Source organism: Cebidichthys violaceus, unplaced genomic scaffold (genome assembly GCF_023349555.1).
Source record: "Cebidichthys violaceus isolate CVI_PGR_0920_01 unplaced genomic scaffold, fCebVio1.0.p SCAF_12, whole genome shotgun sequence".
NCBI lineage: Eukaryota > Metazoa > Chordata > Actinopteri > Perciformes > Stichaeidae > Cebidichthys > Cebidichthys violaceus.
The window spans coordinates 7,148,536-7,167,244 of NW_027176285.1; the positions used below are offsets into that span (position 1 = coordinate 7,148,536).

Here is an 18,709-nt window from a genome sequence, read left to right on the forward strand (position 1 = left end):
ACCAACCAGACAGACCTGCTGGGCCAAACGCTTCCAAACTGTCCCAGAGAGGAGAGCCGAGAAGGAAGCTAAGCTAACCCAGCTAGGACCCGAGGCTTCCCCACTACCCAGCATGCTCCTGGCTGTCTGATGCCCGGTCGCAGAAAAATAAGATGAATGAAAGCAGCGGGAGGCCGGTGACTGTTGAGCCCACGTCCTCACAGAGACCTGGATCCATCTTTCAGGTCTCAACACTGTTGATTAACAATGGAGTGGGTGATGGTGACCGAATTCAATTGGCTGCTTTAAAGCACAAGTCTTGAGGAAAAAAGCTGTCTCCTGTCCCTGAAGTGACTGCTGGTAAACTGTCTACAGGCTCACTACGTTGTAAACACGAAGGAAGGAGGGCGAGGCGGCTGCCATGTTCCAGCTGTCACTAAACCTTGTCTTCGACAGCGTGGACGGCAGCTCGCGGCTGCGAGGAGCAGAGACGTGAGACAGAAGCCATTTTGAGCCCAGACGGAGACGAGGACGAAGCTCGGAGGGCCTCGCAAAGCGGCGACGCTGTCAGCGTCAAGACAACAAACATCCTCTACCCGTCAGCAAACACGCACACACACGGGAACGTCCTGTAACTGTCAATGAAAACACACACACGCACACACATGTTCATGATGTCACAGCTTCCTGAGCCCTGTTACATATTAACACAGTACATGGCCAAAAGTAAGCGGACACCAGAATATCACCACATATGTGTGTATATTTGAAGATGAAAGGAAGGAAGAAAAAAAATAAGGAAGGATAAAATGAATAGAAAAGACTTAAGACGAGAAGTTAACGAGGGATTGAAAAAAAGGGAAGAAGGAAACAAAAAAAGAAGAAAGAAAGAAAATCAAGGAGGAGAGGAATGAAGTGGAAGGGAAAGGGGAAAAAAGAGGACAAGAAAAAGAGAAAAAGCACAGAGAAAAAGGGTGAAGGAGGGAACACAAGAGAAGGAAGAGAAAGAGATACCGAAAGGACGACAAAAAGAGTGAAGGGGAAGAAGATGAAAAGAAAGGAGAGAAAACGGGAAGGAAGAGGAGAGGAAAAAATTTAAAAAATTCGAGCAACAAAAAGAAAAACTAAAAGGTGTGAGGACAGGATAAGAGATGGATGAACGAAGGAAAAGATGAGAGGAAGAGAGGAAAGGTAGAAAGTCTGCAGAGGAGGGGAGTTGTGTATTTGTGCCCCATCGATACATCATTATCTGGTGGTGTAACTTTATCACTGCAGTAATGCTCTAATTAAGAGCTAACGATTTCCCTTAAACCCTGAGCTGCCGCAGCCTCGGCACGCCAACAGCTACACAGCGGTGCACAAACAACACCGGCTGCTACACGTGTCCGGGAATCAGTCCGAGACACTGAACACCAGAGACTCGGGAGGACGCGTCTGAACCAATCAGAAGCAGCCGGGTGTTGGTTGGCTGCAGTTCCTCTCGTGTCCTCCGGCTGCTGCTCCGGGAAAATCTCTGGATGCATTGAATGGGTAAACCCCCGACTTCTCTCCACAAATACAAAGTCAGTTGTGGTACAGTTCCATACAATAGTCTCTATTAAGGCCGACCAGATAAAGTCAAAACCTGTGAGACAATTTGTCTACGTGCTGCTAAAATGGCCTCAACAGTTGTGTCTCTGTCACTGTTGCAACATTGTCCAGCCTCGCTGATCTGTATAGACGGTGCAGACAAGGAATGGTGCCGCACTATACGTTAAGATATGATAAGAGAGGATAAGATGAGATATGATACGATACGATACGATAAGATAAAGAAAGATGAGATAAGAGATGATAAGGTAAGATAGAACTTTCTTAGTGCCGAAGGAAATTCTTGTGCCAGAATTTGATCAAAGAATATAAGAGGAAAATAACAAAACAATAGGATCAAATACAAACGTATATGAACGAGTAATAAGATTCAAGTGCACAAAAAAAGGAATACTGACACAAGTGCAAAATAGAATAGAGATAAGACTAAGGTATTTAAATAAGGTAACAAATTGAACTAAAATAGAAAAAGTAAATTACAACAACAAAAGATTAAAAACAAGAGTAAAAATCTGGTGGAAACGTTCGTCAACGGGCGGAAACACAAGACCTATTCGAATCACTAAACAAAGCTGAGATGTGGGTGTCCATTCAGAGGTCTGGAACCAGGCCTGGTTCTGAGTGACCCCCAGAAATCCATGCAAATTGATTTTCATGAAAATATGTTCTTCTACCATATGAAGAAGTAGAGTTATGGAAGGCATAATAGCTTTCAAGTTACCTCCGTAGAGACAATAAAAATAATGTTCAGGAGACTTTTGAATCTGAAGGGTGATCACTGTTTACCTTGGGCCTTGTTTAGTCACACACACACAAGGTGATCATCTATTTTCATAACACATATTATCTCTAATCCATCTTTAGACTACCTCCTCTGTTGCCGCACATCGGATACTGTGACATGACCTCTCCTGTCTGAACAGTTTCCTCATTAGTTGGAGAAACCTGAAGAGAAAAAGCTGCGTTTCTTCCTCCTAAACGATCTCCCCCATCGCTATGAAAGACGACCGCTCCGCTACCGATTACCCAGCAGCCTTTGTTGTGTTTGGGGAATTCCCTCAGCGTCAGCTGATTGTCTGGATGTTTCTTTTTCTTCTTTTTTTTTTCTCCAGCAGAGCCGTGAGTCTAACGCTGATTACCTGGTCATCTGAGGAGACGTGTTAACAAAAACTCGTTTTTCAGGCGGCTCTTTGTGATGGGAAACGGCAACAAGGCCGCGTTATTAACCGCGTTAATGCCGTTTTACATCCCGCTGGAAACAGCTGAGAGCGGCCATTCATATGGTAATAGAGACGTATCAACAACCGGCTGACCTCCGCCAGACACAACAAGTCTGACACACTCTCACCTGGATCATCATCATTTATTATGGTAAAAAAAAGTTAATGGAATCTGATGGAACAAAGATAATGTGAAACAATAAGGGAATAATGTGCTGCTAGGATATCTCTCTCTCTCTCTCTCTCTCTCTCTCTCTCTCTCTCTTTATATATATATATATATATATATATATATATATATATATATATATATATATCACACACACACACAGACACACAGACACACACGATATCTGAGATGCCACCTCTCTATAGCTGCACCATAATGACTTCCACTCAGCATTCAAATGGAAATCAGCTCAATCGTTCATTTCAATGAACATCTGCTGTGTGTGTGTGTTTATGTGTGTGTGATAACCAGTGAAGGACATTCACACACACACACACACACACACACACACACACACACACACACACACACACACACACACACAGCTACAGCTTTAGATACACACACATACAAACACACACTCAGTTAAACTCTCTTGGTGTGAACAGAAACTCGTTAGCCGCCTCTTTATATCTGCACTTAACCACCAATTATCTGTCATTAAGTGCATCCACGGAGGCTCACTACACACACACACACACACACACACACACACACACACACACACACACACACCTTATCCTTCTCTCTGTGGACATGGTGTCTGAAATAGTTAACGGGTTGTGAATCATTCAGTCGTTCCAGAGTGAAGGGCTGATGTTAGCTGAAGCTTTAGAGAGCCGGATGCTCAAACACACCACCGTCATGGCTGCTAAAAGACACTTTTGCTCAACACTTTAAATATATGTGATGTGTGCTTACCATGTATATGGTTCTTCTGAGACAAAATATATGTTTTCCTGGTAAGAAATGTTATATAATTTAGGCTTTACATGGGTTGGTGGCCTTCTAGGTGCCTAACTGGTGCTTAATTAAAGAGGACGTCCACTGATTTAGTATCGCACTTCCATGAAGTTGCAGAAGTCACAAGAGACATTTTTATTTTTTAAAGGCCCAAATCAAAGCAACAGAGGCCAACATATCCTGATGTTGAGTCTGGGTCAAGGTCCAAAACATGGTAATCCTGTTTATTTCAAATAATGCAACTAATACATGGCATGATTTTACTTGTCCACAATCAGTTTGTAATGCAGGCTTTCCATACATGAGATGTGTATTTTGTACAATATGTTATGTAAAAAAGGCATAAAACAAAAACACTGGCTGCCGTTGGCGGTGACTAACAAGTCTTGCATTCAAAGTTTGAATCCATAATTAAAGTAACAAAATTAAAACGACTTGTTGTGCAGCGTGTCCCTTGTCACACTGTTATATAATAATAGAGTATTTTATTGGATGATTATTTGTTGATGCTTTAACGTGTAACTGGTCGAGGCACTCCTACTTATTTTACGTACAGTGACTCCAGCTGCCTGATTAACGTAGTAGAGTAAAACAGTCTTTCTCTGCCACAGAGCCAGTAGAGTAGAACGTGACATAGAATTAAATGCACAACAGAAGTCTTCCTCTCCACCCTCACATGCGGCAGACTGCTTAAACATATGATATCCACAGGCAGTCATCAGCCTGGAAATGAGTCTTGTATTTTATGCAGCGTCTTGTGTTTGTGTTTGTAAAAAGCAGTTCATTTATTTCTGTGCCGCTGAGAGAAGCCTTTGTCTTTGCACGCTGAAAACACATTTTCTATCAAGACTCCTCATTACGGGAATGAAACCGTTCGCGATCGAGAGCCGCTGCTCTTTCTCTCGCTGCAATTTTTACATTAATTTTCAACAGAACCGCTGAGCGTGCACGAAAACAAATCCGAACGGTAATCAATCTGTAAATGGACTTGCGGGGGGAGAGACGGATCTGTGAGGGCGGGACATGTTTAGAGAGAGATGAAGGGGGAGACTGACGGCGTCCCCGTGATAGCTAAACCATTATTGTACTGTCATTACAGAAGGAAAACACACTATTAGTTCACTGTTCTTACTTATACCTCTGAAAATGAATGCGCTGTAATTTATATGTAAGCCTCGTAACCAGGAGGAAGTCAGGTGACTTAATATGAAGCGACAGAGTCCACGCAGACACCGTGTCCCGTGTGTAACCAAAGGTCAATGCTGACTTATTTTATCTCACTTTTGCTGTGTAATGTAAGAACTTAACTAGCACAACTAACAGGACCGAGGACAGAGACAAGAAGGACGGAGACGGACATAGAGTGAGACAGAGAGAGAGGAGAAGTTGGAAGGTGACAAAAATAAAGAGAGATATTTTGGTGGCGTTTTTATTTTTTAAACTATATTTTAGTCTCGTATTTTTTTAATGACGATATTGCGTATTTGCTATCATCACCGTTAGTGTTTGATGACGTTGTTGCTGTCTCATCGTGGTCTCGTCTTAATCTGCGATCCATTGTACTGACCTCAGGAAAAAAAAACAACCTCTGAAAGTGCAACTTTCAAATCAGAATTCCAAGTCGGGCTGGATAAATCTTGCCGTAGTTTGCCGATACAAACACACTTGACATCACAGCAACCCATTGAAATACATTTACTTTAATTAGTGTCTATGGACTGCTTGTGTTGTGAAATCTGCGCTGTAACAACGTGGTAATTGCAATTTCCATTCCTAATAGCAGGTGTAATTGTTAAATTAATTTTGGTCTCACTGTATTTAGTCTGTAACAGTCATTCCAGTGAGCCAGCCCGCACAGTATCAGGGCCATGGCCCACCTAATTGGAACAGGGCTCTAATTAATGTCATTAATTAAACCCAGGTTTATCCTGCAGTGACATGTCACAGTGGTTGGTGTGGAAATGGTGTATTGAGGCGACATGATTTTCTTATCACAAAGAGAGGAGCAATTACAGCATCATTGAAGGACAATAGGACCACCCAGAAAAAGAACTTTACCTGTAAATGATAAAGCAGTGGACAGGCCTTCCTTTACGTTCAACCACAGAGAGAACTGGGCCTTCATGTGAAATGATATTAAAGACTATTTTTATTTCTACTGCAGGGTTTATTTTATTTTCATAAGACGCCTGTTTTCCTGCCTTAGTTTGGTGTTTTCCTATTGTCATCATACATTCACACGTTTCAACAGCACCAATTACCTTCAGTACAACAGAGTTTCATACTCACCCCCCTCTTTGCTGCTAAGACTTTCTCTTTTTAACCTTTTGAAGAGTGAAGCCAAAAAAATGTGTTAAAGCTGCATTCTCTCTAGTGTCCATCAGGGGGCGACTCCTCTGGTTGTATAGAAGTCTATGAGAAAATGACTCTACTTCTCTCTTGATTTATTACCTCAGTAAACATTGTAAACATGAGTTTATGGTCTCAATCTCTAGTTTCAAGTCTTATTCAATACAGCATGATGTTCATTTAGTAAATGATGGTCCATTAAAAGTCAAACAGACCATAAAGCAGGGGATGCTTTAGGGGCGGGCTTACTGTGATTAACAGCGGCGCTAATCTAAATTAGAGAATTAAATAAATGTCAGGAAGTCAGGAAGCTATCCTAAAAGATAAAGGTAAAGACATGTCTACATACAGGTGACTCCAGCCCTCTCAATGTTTTTTGTCCAGTCTTCATTAGACTGGCCTTTCTTTCTTTGGGCTCTACTTTGATGCTGTTATTCTCTGTTTCTAAAAACTTCTCTGACTGATTGTTCTCTGCAGTCTGAACACAGAAATGAAGGACAGCTGTGTTTTGGAGGTTTCTTCCTCGACTGCAGCTCGCAGCAGGAAGGACGGACTTCCAGCTGGTTGCGATGGCAGCGGCGGCCATCGTTTCAGGATGACACAGCAGATATACGCATATTGTCTAATTAGCTCGGTGCGGCCCTCGCTGTCCGACAGATCCAAATCCTGTCGGATCAGCGCAGTTGCCTTCCTGTCGAGAGACACAGACACCGGGCCGAGACACCAGAGGCCCGCCTCGCGTGTCCGTCACAGCTGGAGCCGTCTGTCCGGACGAACGGGTGAAGAGGGCATGATGGTAATGGCTGAAGACAAACCGGCAAACTCGGACAATCTCTGCCATCACGCGGACGGAGAGAGAGGAGTGCAGCGTCAAAGGTCAAACAAGCTGCGGTGTAGCGGTGCAACGGATCATAAAACTCATCGTTCGAATCGAAGCACGGATCAGAGTCACGAATCGGATCACAGATCGGATCGACACAAAAGAAAAAAGGGAGCAAATATAACTTTTACAGATCCCTGATTAGGATTTCTTTTGCCGCAGATACTAATTGATGACCATTGAAGATCAATATTGGCAGATACAGATCCCCTTGTTTGATTATAGCAGCTGGTCTACAAGGATCCAGAATACATATGTTTCACTACCGTCTAAAAAATAATTTCAATCACTCTCAAGTCAGTAATCCATGAAAAAGTCTAAATGTTCTTTGTTACAGTCATCTATAGAGTTGCTTTATTCTTCATGAAAACACAATTTAAATGATAAGAAAATAAAAGATTGTATTTTTATGGATTAAAACAAATCTTGTCATTAGTAGTAGTCATTAGTTTTAGTTTTAAAGATTATGATTGTTTTATAAGCTGCTAAGAGCTAGTGATGTGAAATTAAACGGCTAATAATTTATCTCTAATATCCATTTATGTTGTTTTGAAAACGTTTCCTTCAAACAACTGGATTCATTCAAGGTTCTCACCAACGCTACATGTAACGAGATTACATGTGAACACATCATGATAACTATCTTTGCCCAATTCTCATTTTCACTGAACAGAGCCTGAACGCGTCACAATGTAACTGAACGGAGCCTCTGTTCGTTGGCCGTTAGCGATGCTGCTAACGTTACTAGCTCTCCTGTCAATTTAAACTTTCTTATATACAGTCTATGATTTAAACACAGATTTACTGTTGATGATGTAACATTATCAGAGATCAGAGACTAGAAAAGCATAAATGATGACGTCCTGATCTCATATTTTACTGAATATCGGTGGATAACGATCATCAGTAAACTTTATTTCACACTGTGATGGTTAAGGTAAACTGTAATTATGTGTGCCGATCTGTACGGATCAACGGTGGTCCGTTACACCACTAGTCCTTAGGTTATTACAACCTGTATAACAATGCTTTAAAGTGTTCTTAGGGTTTTAAAGTGTCATTAATCCATGGTTCACATGCGTGCCGAACCTTGAGGGGGGATCTGTACGGATCATGTGTGGCAGTGGTCCGTTACACCAGTACTGCTGAGTGTTGATACAAACTGTGGCCTGAAGCATGATGGTTAAAGTGTAGAAGGAGGTAAGGAAAGAGAGGAGGAAGGAATGAAACAAAACAACAGATTGTGCTTGAACTGTAAAAAGGTTGTCAGACCAACCTTCAATTCTAGAAGGACTTCCAACCAACAGTGAGTACTATTTTACATAATATCACAAACAAAATAACACGCAGATGGCGAGATTAAGGACAGCAAACAGAAATGAAAACGAAGGGCGATCTGACCGACCAGAAGGAACGTGAATCTCCCAAGATTCATCCCAAACATCTGAACAATGTGCAGCGCCCAGATAGACAGTGATGACAGCAGATGGTAAAATCGAACAGATGTCTGCATCCGATCACCTCACGCTTTTCAATTTTCACGAGAGACGCGTGTTCTTTCGGGGACAAGCCGTGAAAGATGCTCCTCCACAAGGTCACACGTGGCGAGCGATATCTTTACAACGACTTTAGCTGGAGCGGAGCGCGATGGGTGGTAAACGCCGAGCGGGCCGGTCGTGTCGGGGTCAGGTCATGCTGAAAAGTCACGCTAAATCCTTTTGTCTCTTAAGCTTTGTAATCCAGGATTTGAACTCAATCAAGTCAGAGAGGGGGAGAAAAAAAAAAGCATGGGTCAAGATGATTTGATTCGTCTACCCCAGCGGGGGCATTATAAAAACCTGTGAACAGGAAGAGACAAATGAGCAGCGGTGGACAGACTGAGGCGGATTAAGCAGTCTGTGCATACGTGACAAACGAGGCGGTGACGCTTTAATCTGGAACATCTCGTTCATACGAGAGATGTGATTAGAGACGGAAAGACGGATTCAGAGACAAAAGAGAATGAAGAAATGAAGACCGTCGTGAGTTTTTGAACTATGAGATGTTCAGCAGAGTTGCATCACATCATGCTGGATGCGTGTCGTTCATTGAACACCTGTGTGTCTTGGTTTCACTTCCTTTAGTCAGTTTACTCTTGAACACTGGGTTCAAAAGATATTTACAAAAATATGAAAAGCTCTGTTCACCACATGCATTTTTTAAAAATGTTATTGTTAATATTTTGGTAGGGTAAAGGGTTTTACACACCGGGGGCCTGAATTTGAACATCAACATATTTTTGGGATTATTATGCAGCGAAAAAATGACATATTTTCTTTCAGAACAAGGTTGATTTTTGTGAGCTTTTGCACCGTGAGTAAATGCATAACTGGAAATCATTGTGCGTACCGGGCGGAGTTGCATCTATATTTATGTAAAAGTAACAGGGAAGCTCCATAGTGTGAACCGTGACCACAACCTAGACCAGAACCACTCCTTTTCATTCTAAACCTTTCAAAATAAAAGACCCGAACATATAATAGTCAAACACAAGTATTTTGCATCCTGCGTGTCCGCATGTGTCACGTACCGGTGTGTAAAGTCCTCAAGAGGTTATAATATGATTTGCATCTTATCCTGAAGCTGGTAAAATCTGAATCATGCAATTTTTTTATGAACATTTGGGGAAAATATTTTCTCCTTCAGCATCACATCTGCCTCTCTTTTGTCTCCTGTGTCATCAGACTTCAACAACACAGAGACACGGTGAAATATGAAAGTTAAATCAAGGCCAAAGTGATATCAAACAAATCCAGATGTGACTACTTTTTCTTTCTCCCAACAGGCACCAACAAGTTTCACTTCATCTAATCACATTCAATGAAACAAAAACTGTTCATAGCTTGGGGATGCAGGATGAGTGGAAATCTAAGAAAAGAAGAGCAGAAATGATGAAGGAGCCTAAGTGAACCAGCTAACATCTGGGCTTTTTCTTTCTATTGATTCACTTCTTCAATGAAATCATGTAGATGGCTTTGGAATTGTTGCAAGGAGGGTTTAAACTTTTTTTTTTGTAGCGAGCTTACGGCTCCCCCATGACTCGTACTCTTCCCGTTGTGCTAAGCTAAGTTAAACACATTCTGGACTCCACACGCTCTCTCCGTTCTGAGGGCACGGAGATGAATCTGATGAAAGTGAATTTAATCTGGGAGAATCATTACTGTGAGGTGACAGAGCGATCTAACACAGCACTGCTTTTTTATTAAAGATTTTATATAACACAGTGTGCACTTACTCAAACGGCTTTAAGAGATATTTATCCCTCTGTTTCCTCCAACTCCCTGTGATACTTCAAATTGAATTAAAGTTATTTTTGGATTAAAAACAGCTTCCAGGATGCCGTGTTTTATCATTTCAATGTGGAGACATAGAAAAACAACTCTGATGTATAAATATCTGAGCGTAATGAGCAGTTTATTCATTCTGATTCATTTCTAATTTCATTGATTGTTATTACTGGTGCTCTGTTGCATAATGTATGTCTTACTGTTGACTTATTGATGTTTTTATTGTTGGTGCTTGTTGTTTATAGTATGTTTTATTACTGATTTTATGTGGGGTAAGGTGACTTTGTGTGCCATGAAAGGCGGCATTAAATTAAATGTGTTATTATTATTACTATTATTATTATTGCTACTTTTATGACTGGTCTTGGTTGGACTGATGAACATATTGACGGATGAAATCCTCCCTCTGTATTAGTGAAGACTTCCCTCTCTCTACAGGAGCCCTGTGACCCCCCCCCTTCTCTCTCTCTTTAATGCCTTTCAATCGGCAGCTCAGTGTCTTCGAGCGAGCGGCAGCAGGCCGGCCGGTGGCTCAGCGGGGGAGTTTGGCAGCTCGTTAAATGTTTTCTAAAACACCCACAGTAATTCACAGAGCCTGTAATTAATCAGGAGACGAGCCCCGCGGGCCACAAGCAGTAGTGTGTGTGTGTGTGTGTGTGTGTGTGTGTGTGTGTGTTGTCTTTCCTTGAGAGGGATTTCATGATCCCACAGTGAAGTGAGACAATCACTGCAGACCAACGGAGACTAAAGCAATCTGTCTGCTGTGAATTAGAGTGCGCGTGTTAAGTGTTTAAGTCGCGTGTGCGTCTGATCGACTGCTGTGAAATCCTAGCTGCATTAGCAATATCTCCATTAACACCAAACCACTCTTACTTTAAAAACAAGCATGCGAAGCTCGAGGTTTAGAAGCGCTTGCGTTGCAGAATAGACTTGTTCGTGTCTGGTGGCACATCAACAGGGTCAGGGTGTTTCCCTGAGTACATTACTGTATTGAGCCAAACCATCAGCACAAGATGGTTTGAAATGCCAGTGTTAAGACTCTGATGTCATAAATGTACAGCCTGGCAAAGCTTCATACTATAGATATCGTATCGTGCATTCCAGTGTCGGCTTGTCAATATTCACTCTTTACGTGCATAGCGTCCTTTCAAAATAAACTTCCCTCTTCACAGGGAGCAACAAAAAGCACAGGAAACAAACAGCGATATCCTGGACGAAAGTCCTGTGTCAATTACTATAATCCCCTAAAAACTGTAACACCCTTGTAACAACACTATTACACCCTATCAACATATTATAACCCAAATATCAACACTATAACACCCTATCAACACATTATAACCCAAATATCAACACTATTACACCCTATCAACACATTATAACCCAAATAACAACACTATAACACCCTATCAGCACATTCTAACATCATATCAACACTATAACACCCTATCAACACATTATAACATATAAATAGATATTAAAGATAAATGATAAGCTGTTAGATCTAATAATGCATCACTACTAATGGTAAGATTTGTTTTAATCCATAACAATATATTTTATTTCCTAATAACTGAATGAAACAACACTAATCATATCAAAGTAAAAGGATGACATTTAAAAAAAGTATGGCTCTACTGACATCAGAGTGGTTGAAAACAATGTTGGGACGGTGACAAAACATAAATAGTCTGGATCCTTGTAGACCAGCTACTATAATCAAACAACAAGGGGATCTGTATCTGCTAATGTGGACCATCAATGATCATCAATGATTATCAGCGGCAAAAAAAACCACGAGGGATCTCTAACAGTTATATTTGCTCCTTTTTTTCTTTAGTGATGATCCGATCTGTGACTCTGATCCGTGATCCGATCTGAACCGTGAGTTTATGATTTGTTGCACCGCTACTAAGGACACAGTAACACTGTCACAACAACTCTTTAAAAACCTTGAAGAAAACCCTGATAACACTCTAACCCTCTTAGGACAACACCAGAAAACCTTAAAACAATGCTCAACACAAACATTTGTAAGCAGATGGTCACGTGGTGATGTTTCACTTGTTGCATGGGGTCAGCCCTCTGACTCTATACAGAACAGTGTCTTGTCCATTAGCATCCAGCGCTACCACCAGCAGCTAGCGCTGTCAGCAGCACACTGAATATGACTGATAACCGCAGCACTGGCTACGTTTCTCGCTGCTTTCATTAAGCTGCTAACAGGAACCGGCTAATGAGCCGGGCCACACTCATTATTATGGGAAAGAACACACATTCATTATCCTAATCATCTAATCACGGTCACTGCCCTGTGGAGTCAGAACACACACTTCTCCATACATCACCACACTGTGGATATTCATCAGCTTCTAACTGCCTCTATTTGGGGGAAAAAACAAGCGTAATGGGGCATATTAGCACAACATATTTCTTCTGTATTAGCTTAATGTAAATGCAAGACAGAGACTGGAGAAGTGAGCTTGCCACGTGTCAAACAGCAGCCACATTTTCCATCAAAATGCTTTTTTTTATTTCATCTGTACGTTTTTATGGGTTCCATTATTTAATTCCCTTTGCATGGTGGACTTTTGGGCTCAGTAAATGTAAATTGGAAAAAAAAAATTTAAGGCCATAAACTTTGGATTTCTTTGGAAAATTTACGTTCCGAGATGCAGATTAAATGAGGATCCTCGCTGCAAAAGGGAGGTTTGAATTATAAAATATTTGATTTATGAACATGAATCAGGATGGTTATTAAACTCCAACCCTTCTAGTAGTGATGTTTGAAATAAGTCTAGAAAATGAACAAAACTTTTTTCACTTTCATAGCTCTTGAGTTCCAAAACAGGTCTTTTCACACTCTGAATCACAAAACATGCAGTTCAAACCAGTGCCTGTATTCATATAAGCCCTCTCAGAAATATCATTTTGAATCCCTCATTGCCCATATTACAACTTTTCGATCTCTTTTAAGCGATACCACCAAAACTCAACATTTAATGCGAATGCTTCACATTAAAAGCCCACCAGAAAAAGAAAATGGTCATGGCTTTTGAGGCGCTGGAAGGTTTTTAACGTGATACTGAAATGATCAAACTTCCCTAATAGTAAAGTCACAGTAACTTCAATAATGGTGAAGAAGAAAGAAAATGGACATAATTGAGGCCGTTGAAATAAGTGAGATATATTTATCCGCACTGCGTTTCAGATCTGCATCAAAGCGTATTGAGTTCTTCTTTAGCTCATGCTACACCCTTCCCCCAAGATCCAAATTCAAGCCGGTAGGTTTTCAAACAAACCAACCAACCGAGCTGTAAACTCAACCTCCTTGGTTGAGGTAATTAAAACACCATTTGCGTTAAAAAGAGAAACTGAGAGTGTGACACGAGCTGTTTTGTTAAACTTTTAACATTTCCTCTGAGTGTGTGCATGTGTTGTTAACCCTACACAAACGTCCACAAATATGCAGAGAAAGTGTGTGTTAATGTAGCGTGTCAGTAAGCTGTTCACCTTATCAACTAAATTGAATTTGCAGATGAGTCAGGGAGAGATAAAAAGCAGACAGACGGAATAAATAAATCCAGAGTGCATTCAGATCGCTGCAGGCTTGTCTTGATAAGAAAAGTACCTCAGTTTAAATCCTCAGTCTGCCTCAGCCCTGAAATGTTTCATTAAAGACCATTTAATGTGAAGAAACGACAGAAACACAGATTGAAATACATGAAGTGTATCAGCGTGTTTAACATAAATGCTGAAGTTACTGAGAAGGGTTATCCTGATCACTTCAGCTTCATATATCATTTATTTTAATTGATTGCATTGTTTCTCCTTATGTTTAATAGATGGGGATATTTTGTTGATATAGAAGGTGTACAGAGCTTGAGTTATGTGTAGATTCATATTGGCTTAGATTAAAAGTGTTTTGGGCTGCATAGCTTGTGTTTTATTGAAATGGAATTCTGTAATGTTTCACTTCTGTAATGGTGTTTCTGGTTTCTTCATAAGGTTTATTTTGGTGCTGGGAGGACATCTTGGACTAACGGCAAAACACCTGCACCCATATTCTTTTACGTAAAACTGTGGCTTCTTTTTATTCATTTTTATTTGCCGATTTTAGCTTCGTGAATACCTCAGAATCAGGAATATCTAACACATCTCTGGGTGCCTTCAACTCATCCGACCCTGTCTCCTACAAAATAGCGTTCCCATTCAACTAAACTGCACGCTCAATTACATTATGAGAGAAAAATATGTTCTTAAATATTATGTTTGCAGATTCAAACCTATTGCAAAGACGTGAAAAAACAAAAAAACATCATGGTTTGACTCAAAATTACTATAAAATCAAAACAAAACAAAAACACAACAAAAGTGACCGTTCATGCGGGACACTTCTTTGGACTCATTTGAAAGTAATTTGTGAAACGTCAAAAGCAAACATAATCCACGACAAAGCGCACAGTGCAACTTTTGTTGTATGCGAAAGTAATATTTAGAAGACGGGGCCGCCTCGTTGGGAAGGTTTACTGTCCTATTTCCCAGCGTCAACATGCATCAACAACTTCTTTTGTAGAGCAAAGGGGAGGGGCTTGAATCTGTCCTCTGAGATTTATTGTGAAATGTTTTCTTCCCAAACATGAATCTGTCCATTATTTTAATAGTTCAGTATTGTATGCAAGATAACCAGTATGTTTATGCATGGCAGTGGCACTAATAGGCCATCACTCATTTTCATTTCCACATTTATGTTTAAAATAAAAACGTGAGTTTGAATAGCTTGTATGCATGATTATCATACAAGGTGTGTTTATGAATGGCAGTGTCACGGCCACCCTACTCACTGTACCTTTAACATAAAAACATGAAGATATGAATAGCTTAGTATTGAATGCACAATAACAAGGCATGTGTATACATGGCACTAGGCCCAGTTTAATATAAAACACAATTTTATACAATATATAGTCAGGGGTTCCTGCTCCATCTCTCTATCAGTTTGGGGGTCCTTGGCCTGAAAAACGTTGAAGACCCCTGGTTTAGATGTATTTGAGTTTTCTTTAATGATTAACTTTAATGACTAGAGAGGCTGCTTACGGTTGTAGAAAAGTCTGTATGAACAGTAGTGTCACTTTGTAGCAAATATCGTGGGACATTTAGGCTGCAAAGGTAAAAGCTAGTTCTAAACTTGACAGAGAAAAACAGGAAATACACTTTTAGAAAAATGAAATAAATAAATAAAGAATTTGCGCTGCTGTTCCACATGCTTGAATGCACACAGCGTCTCTCTTAATAGGGACGCACTTGCCTAAAGAAACATGTATTTATCAGGCTCTGGCCCAAAACTGCTGCTGTGGTTGGGGCTTGGACAGGAACTATACGGAATAAGAATTATCGTTCCATTACTTTTCAGGAACATGGAGTGAGTTTGAGAAGCACTAAACAATCTCACCATCGTATGAGCGGTGACATGTTTCCGTGGCACTAATTCAACATGTCAGAGTACATGGACACAGACACCGGCTGTTTATTGTAAACATCGTGTGATGTTTGCAGGCGGTGACTGTTGAGAGCAGAGTGTAAACAGAATATGAATGTGATGTGAAACACAGGGACGGACTCCGAGGGGACGCTGAGACAAAGACATGAAAGGACGGAGAATAGGCCCAGCTGGAAGGAGGCAGAAAACACCCGAAGGTTAATTTGCAGATTTTCTCCCGAGTCGAACAAACAACAGCTGCTTCTGTTTGATTTCAACTATCTGCTTGCAGAAAGAAGAAAAAAATAACATATTATGTTCATTAACGGTTTAAAAAAAAAATGTGATATAGTTGTTTCCCGGTGATGAGACCTGTATATGAATTTGGGAACAACATTTATGGAGCCCACAGAAGGTAAAATACTTTGGGCACAAAAGATTATAACTCGTCATGCGCTTCATTAACAATACTTCACTTACCACAGTAACACAATAAATAATGACAGTAGAATCAAGTCTATCCGTCAACTTAAAAGACCCAAACAGATGTTTACTCAGATCGTCTCTCAACAAATCCATTTCAATCCATCATTTTGTCACCATCATCATTAGATTTGGCACAACTACGACCAGGCGACAACCTCCGCTTCTGAACGGTGAAGCCAATACTTAAGTGCCTTAAACCTGCATTCTCTCTGGTGTCCATCAGGGGGCGACTCCTCTGGTTGTATAGAAGTCTATGAGAAAATGACTCTACTTCTCTCTTGATTTATTACCTCAGTAAACATTGTAAACATGAGTTTATGGTCTTAATCTCTAGTTTCAAGTCTTCTTCAATACAGCCAGCTGTTCATTTAGTAAATTATGGTCCATTTAGAGTCAAACAGACCATAAAGCATGGTATGCTTTAGGGCGGGGCTACCTTGTAGCCAATTGACAGGTTGCTAGCAGAGCTGTATACAGCGTCCCTACCATGGCATTACTCCTCCAAGTCCAAGTATGGTTACTACCGTTCACTGGTTGCAAAACACCAAGATGGCGACAGACAAAATCCAAGATGGCGATGTTCAAAATGCCAAACTCAAGGTTTCAAAGCGGCAGTCCACTAACCAATGGGTGACGTCATGACTACTACGTCTACTTCTTATATACAGTCTATGGCAATGGTTACTCAAAGAACTGAATACACTCCACGGGCAAAAAAGTTGAATCCCTATAACAACTCTAAATCCATTACCAGAGACAGTACAGAAAGGAGACGGCCCACTGTCAGTTTCCTGTATCGGTGTGATCCGCCCCTTTAAGAGATTTACGGCAGGTAACTCCAATGGGAGATGTCAACACAGTCTATGACCTATTCTTTCGCCCTATAGTCACCAAAGCAAAAATATTGGACCCAGTTTTCACAAGCCACATATCTTCTGAACATTCTGACAATGAAACGGACAAATCAGGGAAAATGTAACTTGTTTCAGACCTTTCTCTGTCCCAGCAGTCTGCTAAATCTGGCAACTAACAGGCAAACCGCCTTAGCAAAATAACTTGCGTAGTGCTAAATATGGCTGTTAGCTGTGTAAATATCTAATGTTAGCCAAAGAAGATATAAAGACATTATGAAGAAACTATTCATTCGTTATGCATAACATAACTTGAACTGCATTCATCCATCCAAACGAGGTGGAGGGGGCAACACGCCATGACCACGCCCATTTAAGACCATTGGATGAGCTTCTAAACCTTGCAATGCGTCATCTCCATTACAAAGCCTCTTTGCGTTGTATTTCATGCGTCCCTGACATCTGAAGCCATACGACGACACCACCAACACAGGCCTTTGCTGTTTTAGTGGAGGGCTTGTTTTCCGATCCTCTCTGGCTGAGCCGGCTGACTTCCTGCTGAACACACCTGAATACACGAGCGGCATCTGTTAGAAACCACCAGCAGCTGGGGAGCAGTCAGAGAATAAATACAAACATATGATATTTATGAAAACCTCCTGAAGCAAACAGACGGCTCCGATTTTATATTTCATGAGCGCATTTTGATTCTGGATGTGATTCTGAGAGTGTCTGCAGAAAGGAGGGGCCTGTCAGCGGATGGATTCAGATTTTTTTTTATTATTTCATTTGATTTAATTTTATTATTTTGGGGATGTCAGGCCGTTAACAGTTTCCAGTCAGGTTTTCCCTCAGGAGATTTGCTCTAATCTTTTATTTTCCACACAATACAGAATACTGTGTGCTCTTCTACTTCTTCCCTGTGACGACCAATGTGCGTTTTGGAGAATGGGGACATTTGGTCCATTCCTTTTTGAGGGTTAAGATGGTTTCAGCGTTGATATCAGAATTAGCTTTTATAACGTCATCCATGCAATTGCAACATCTGCCAGCCGGGGTCCTTTGTTGCATCTTTTCTCTCTGCCCTCATTTCCTGTCACCTCTGTACTGTCACTTTCAAAATAAAAGCAAAAATGCACCAAAAAAAAAGCATGTGCGTTGGCTCACCTAGTACACTCAGCTCAGTGTGTGCAGTGATGTTGTGATTCTTGTTGCCGGCTGTGCAGCTGTAACTGCCAGAGTCGTCGTCAGTGACGCTCCTGATGATCAGATTACTGCCCACCAGCAGAGAGTACTTCTTATTCCTGCAGGAAGGAAGAGTGAGGTAGATTTCGTTTAGCACATTCTTTTTTTTTCAAGCTAGCTTTCTTTATTAAAGGATAAGTCTGGTTAATTCTACACATGTTCTCATTGTCAACATATCCTGTCCCTCAGTACTTTCAGACAGGGCCCATTGGTTTCTACTGAAGATCTTCAAAGCAGTCGGTCCCCATGTGGAAATTTGTTCGGGACTATTTTTAGCTGCGCATCAATCCACGTTTGGCGCTGTGTGCATTTCTGGCAGCTGGATGGTGAA

General features: G+C 41.0%; 1 protein-coding gene across 1 annotated transcript in view; it reads right to left on the reverse strand.

Moving 5' to 3' along the window:
* dcc (DCC netrin 1 receptor) overlaps nucleotides 1–18,709 on the reverse strand; it is a 168,321-nt gene that overhangs the window by 126,662 nt on the left and 22,950 nt on the right. The window contains exon 5 of the mRNA XM_068705640.1: nucleotides 18,301–18,437. Within this exon, the coding sequence (XP_068561741.1) occupies nucleotides 18,301–18,437 (137 nt within the window). The remainder of the gene's footprint in view (nucleotides 1–18,300; nucleotides 18,438–18,709) is intronic.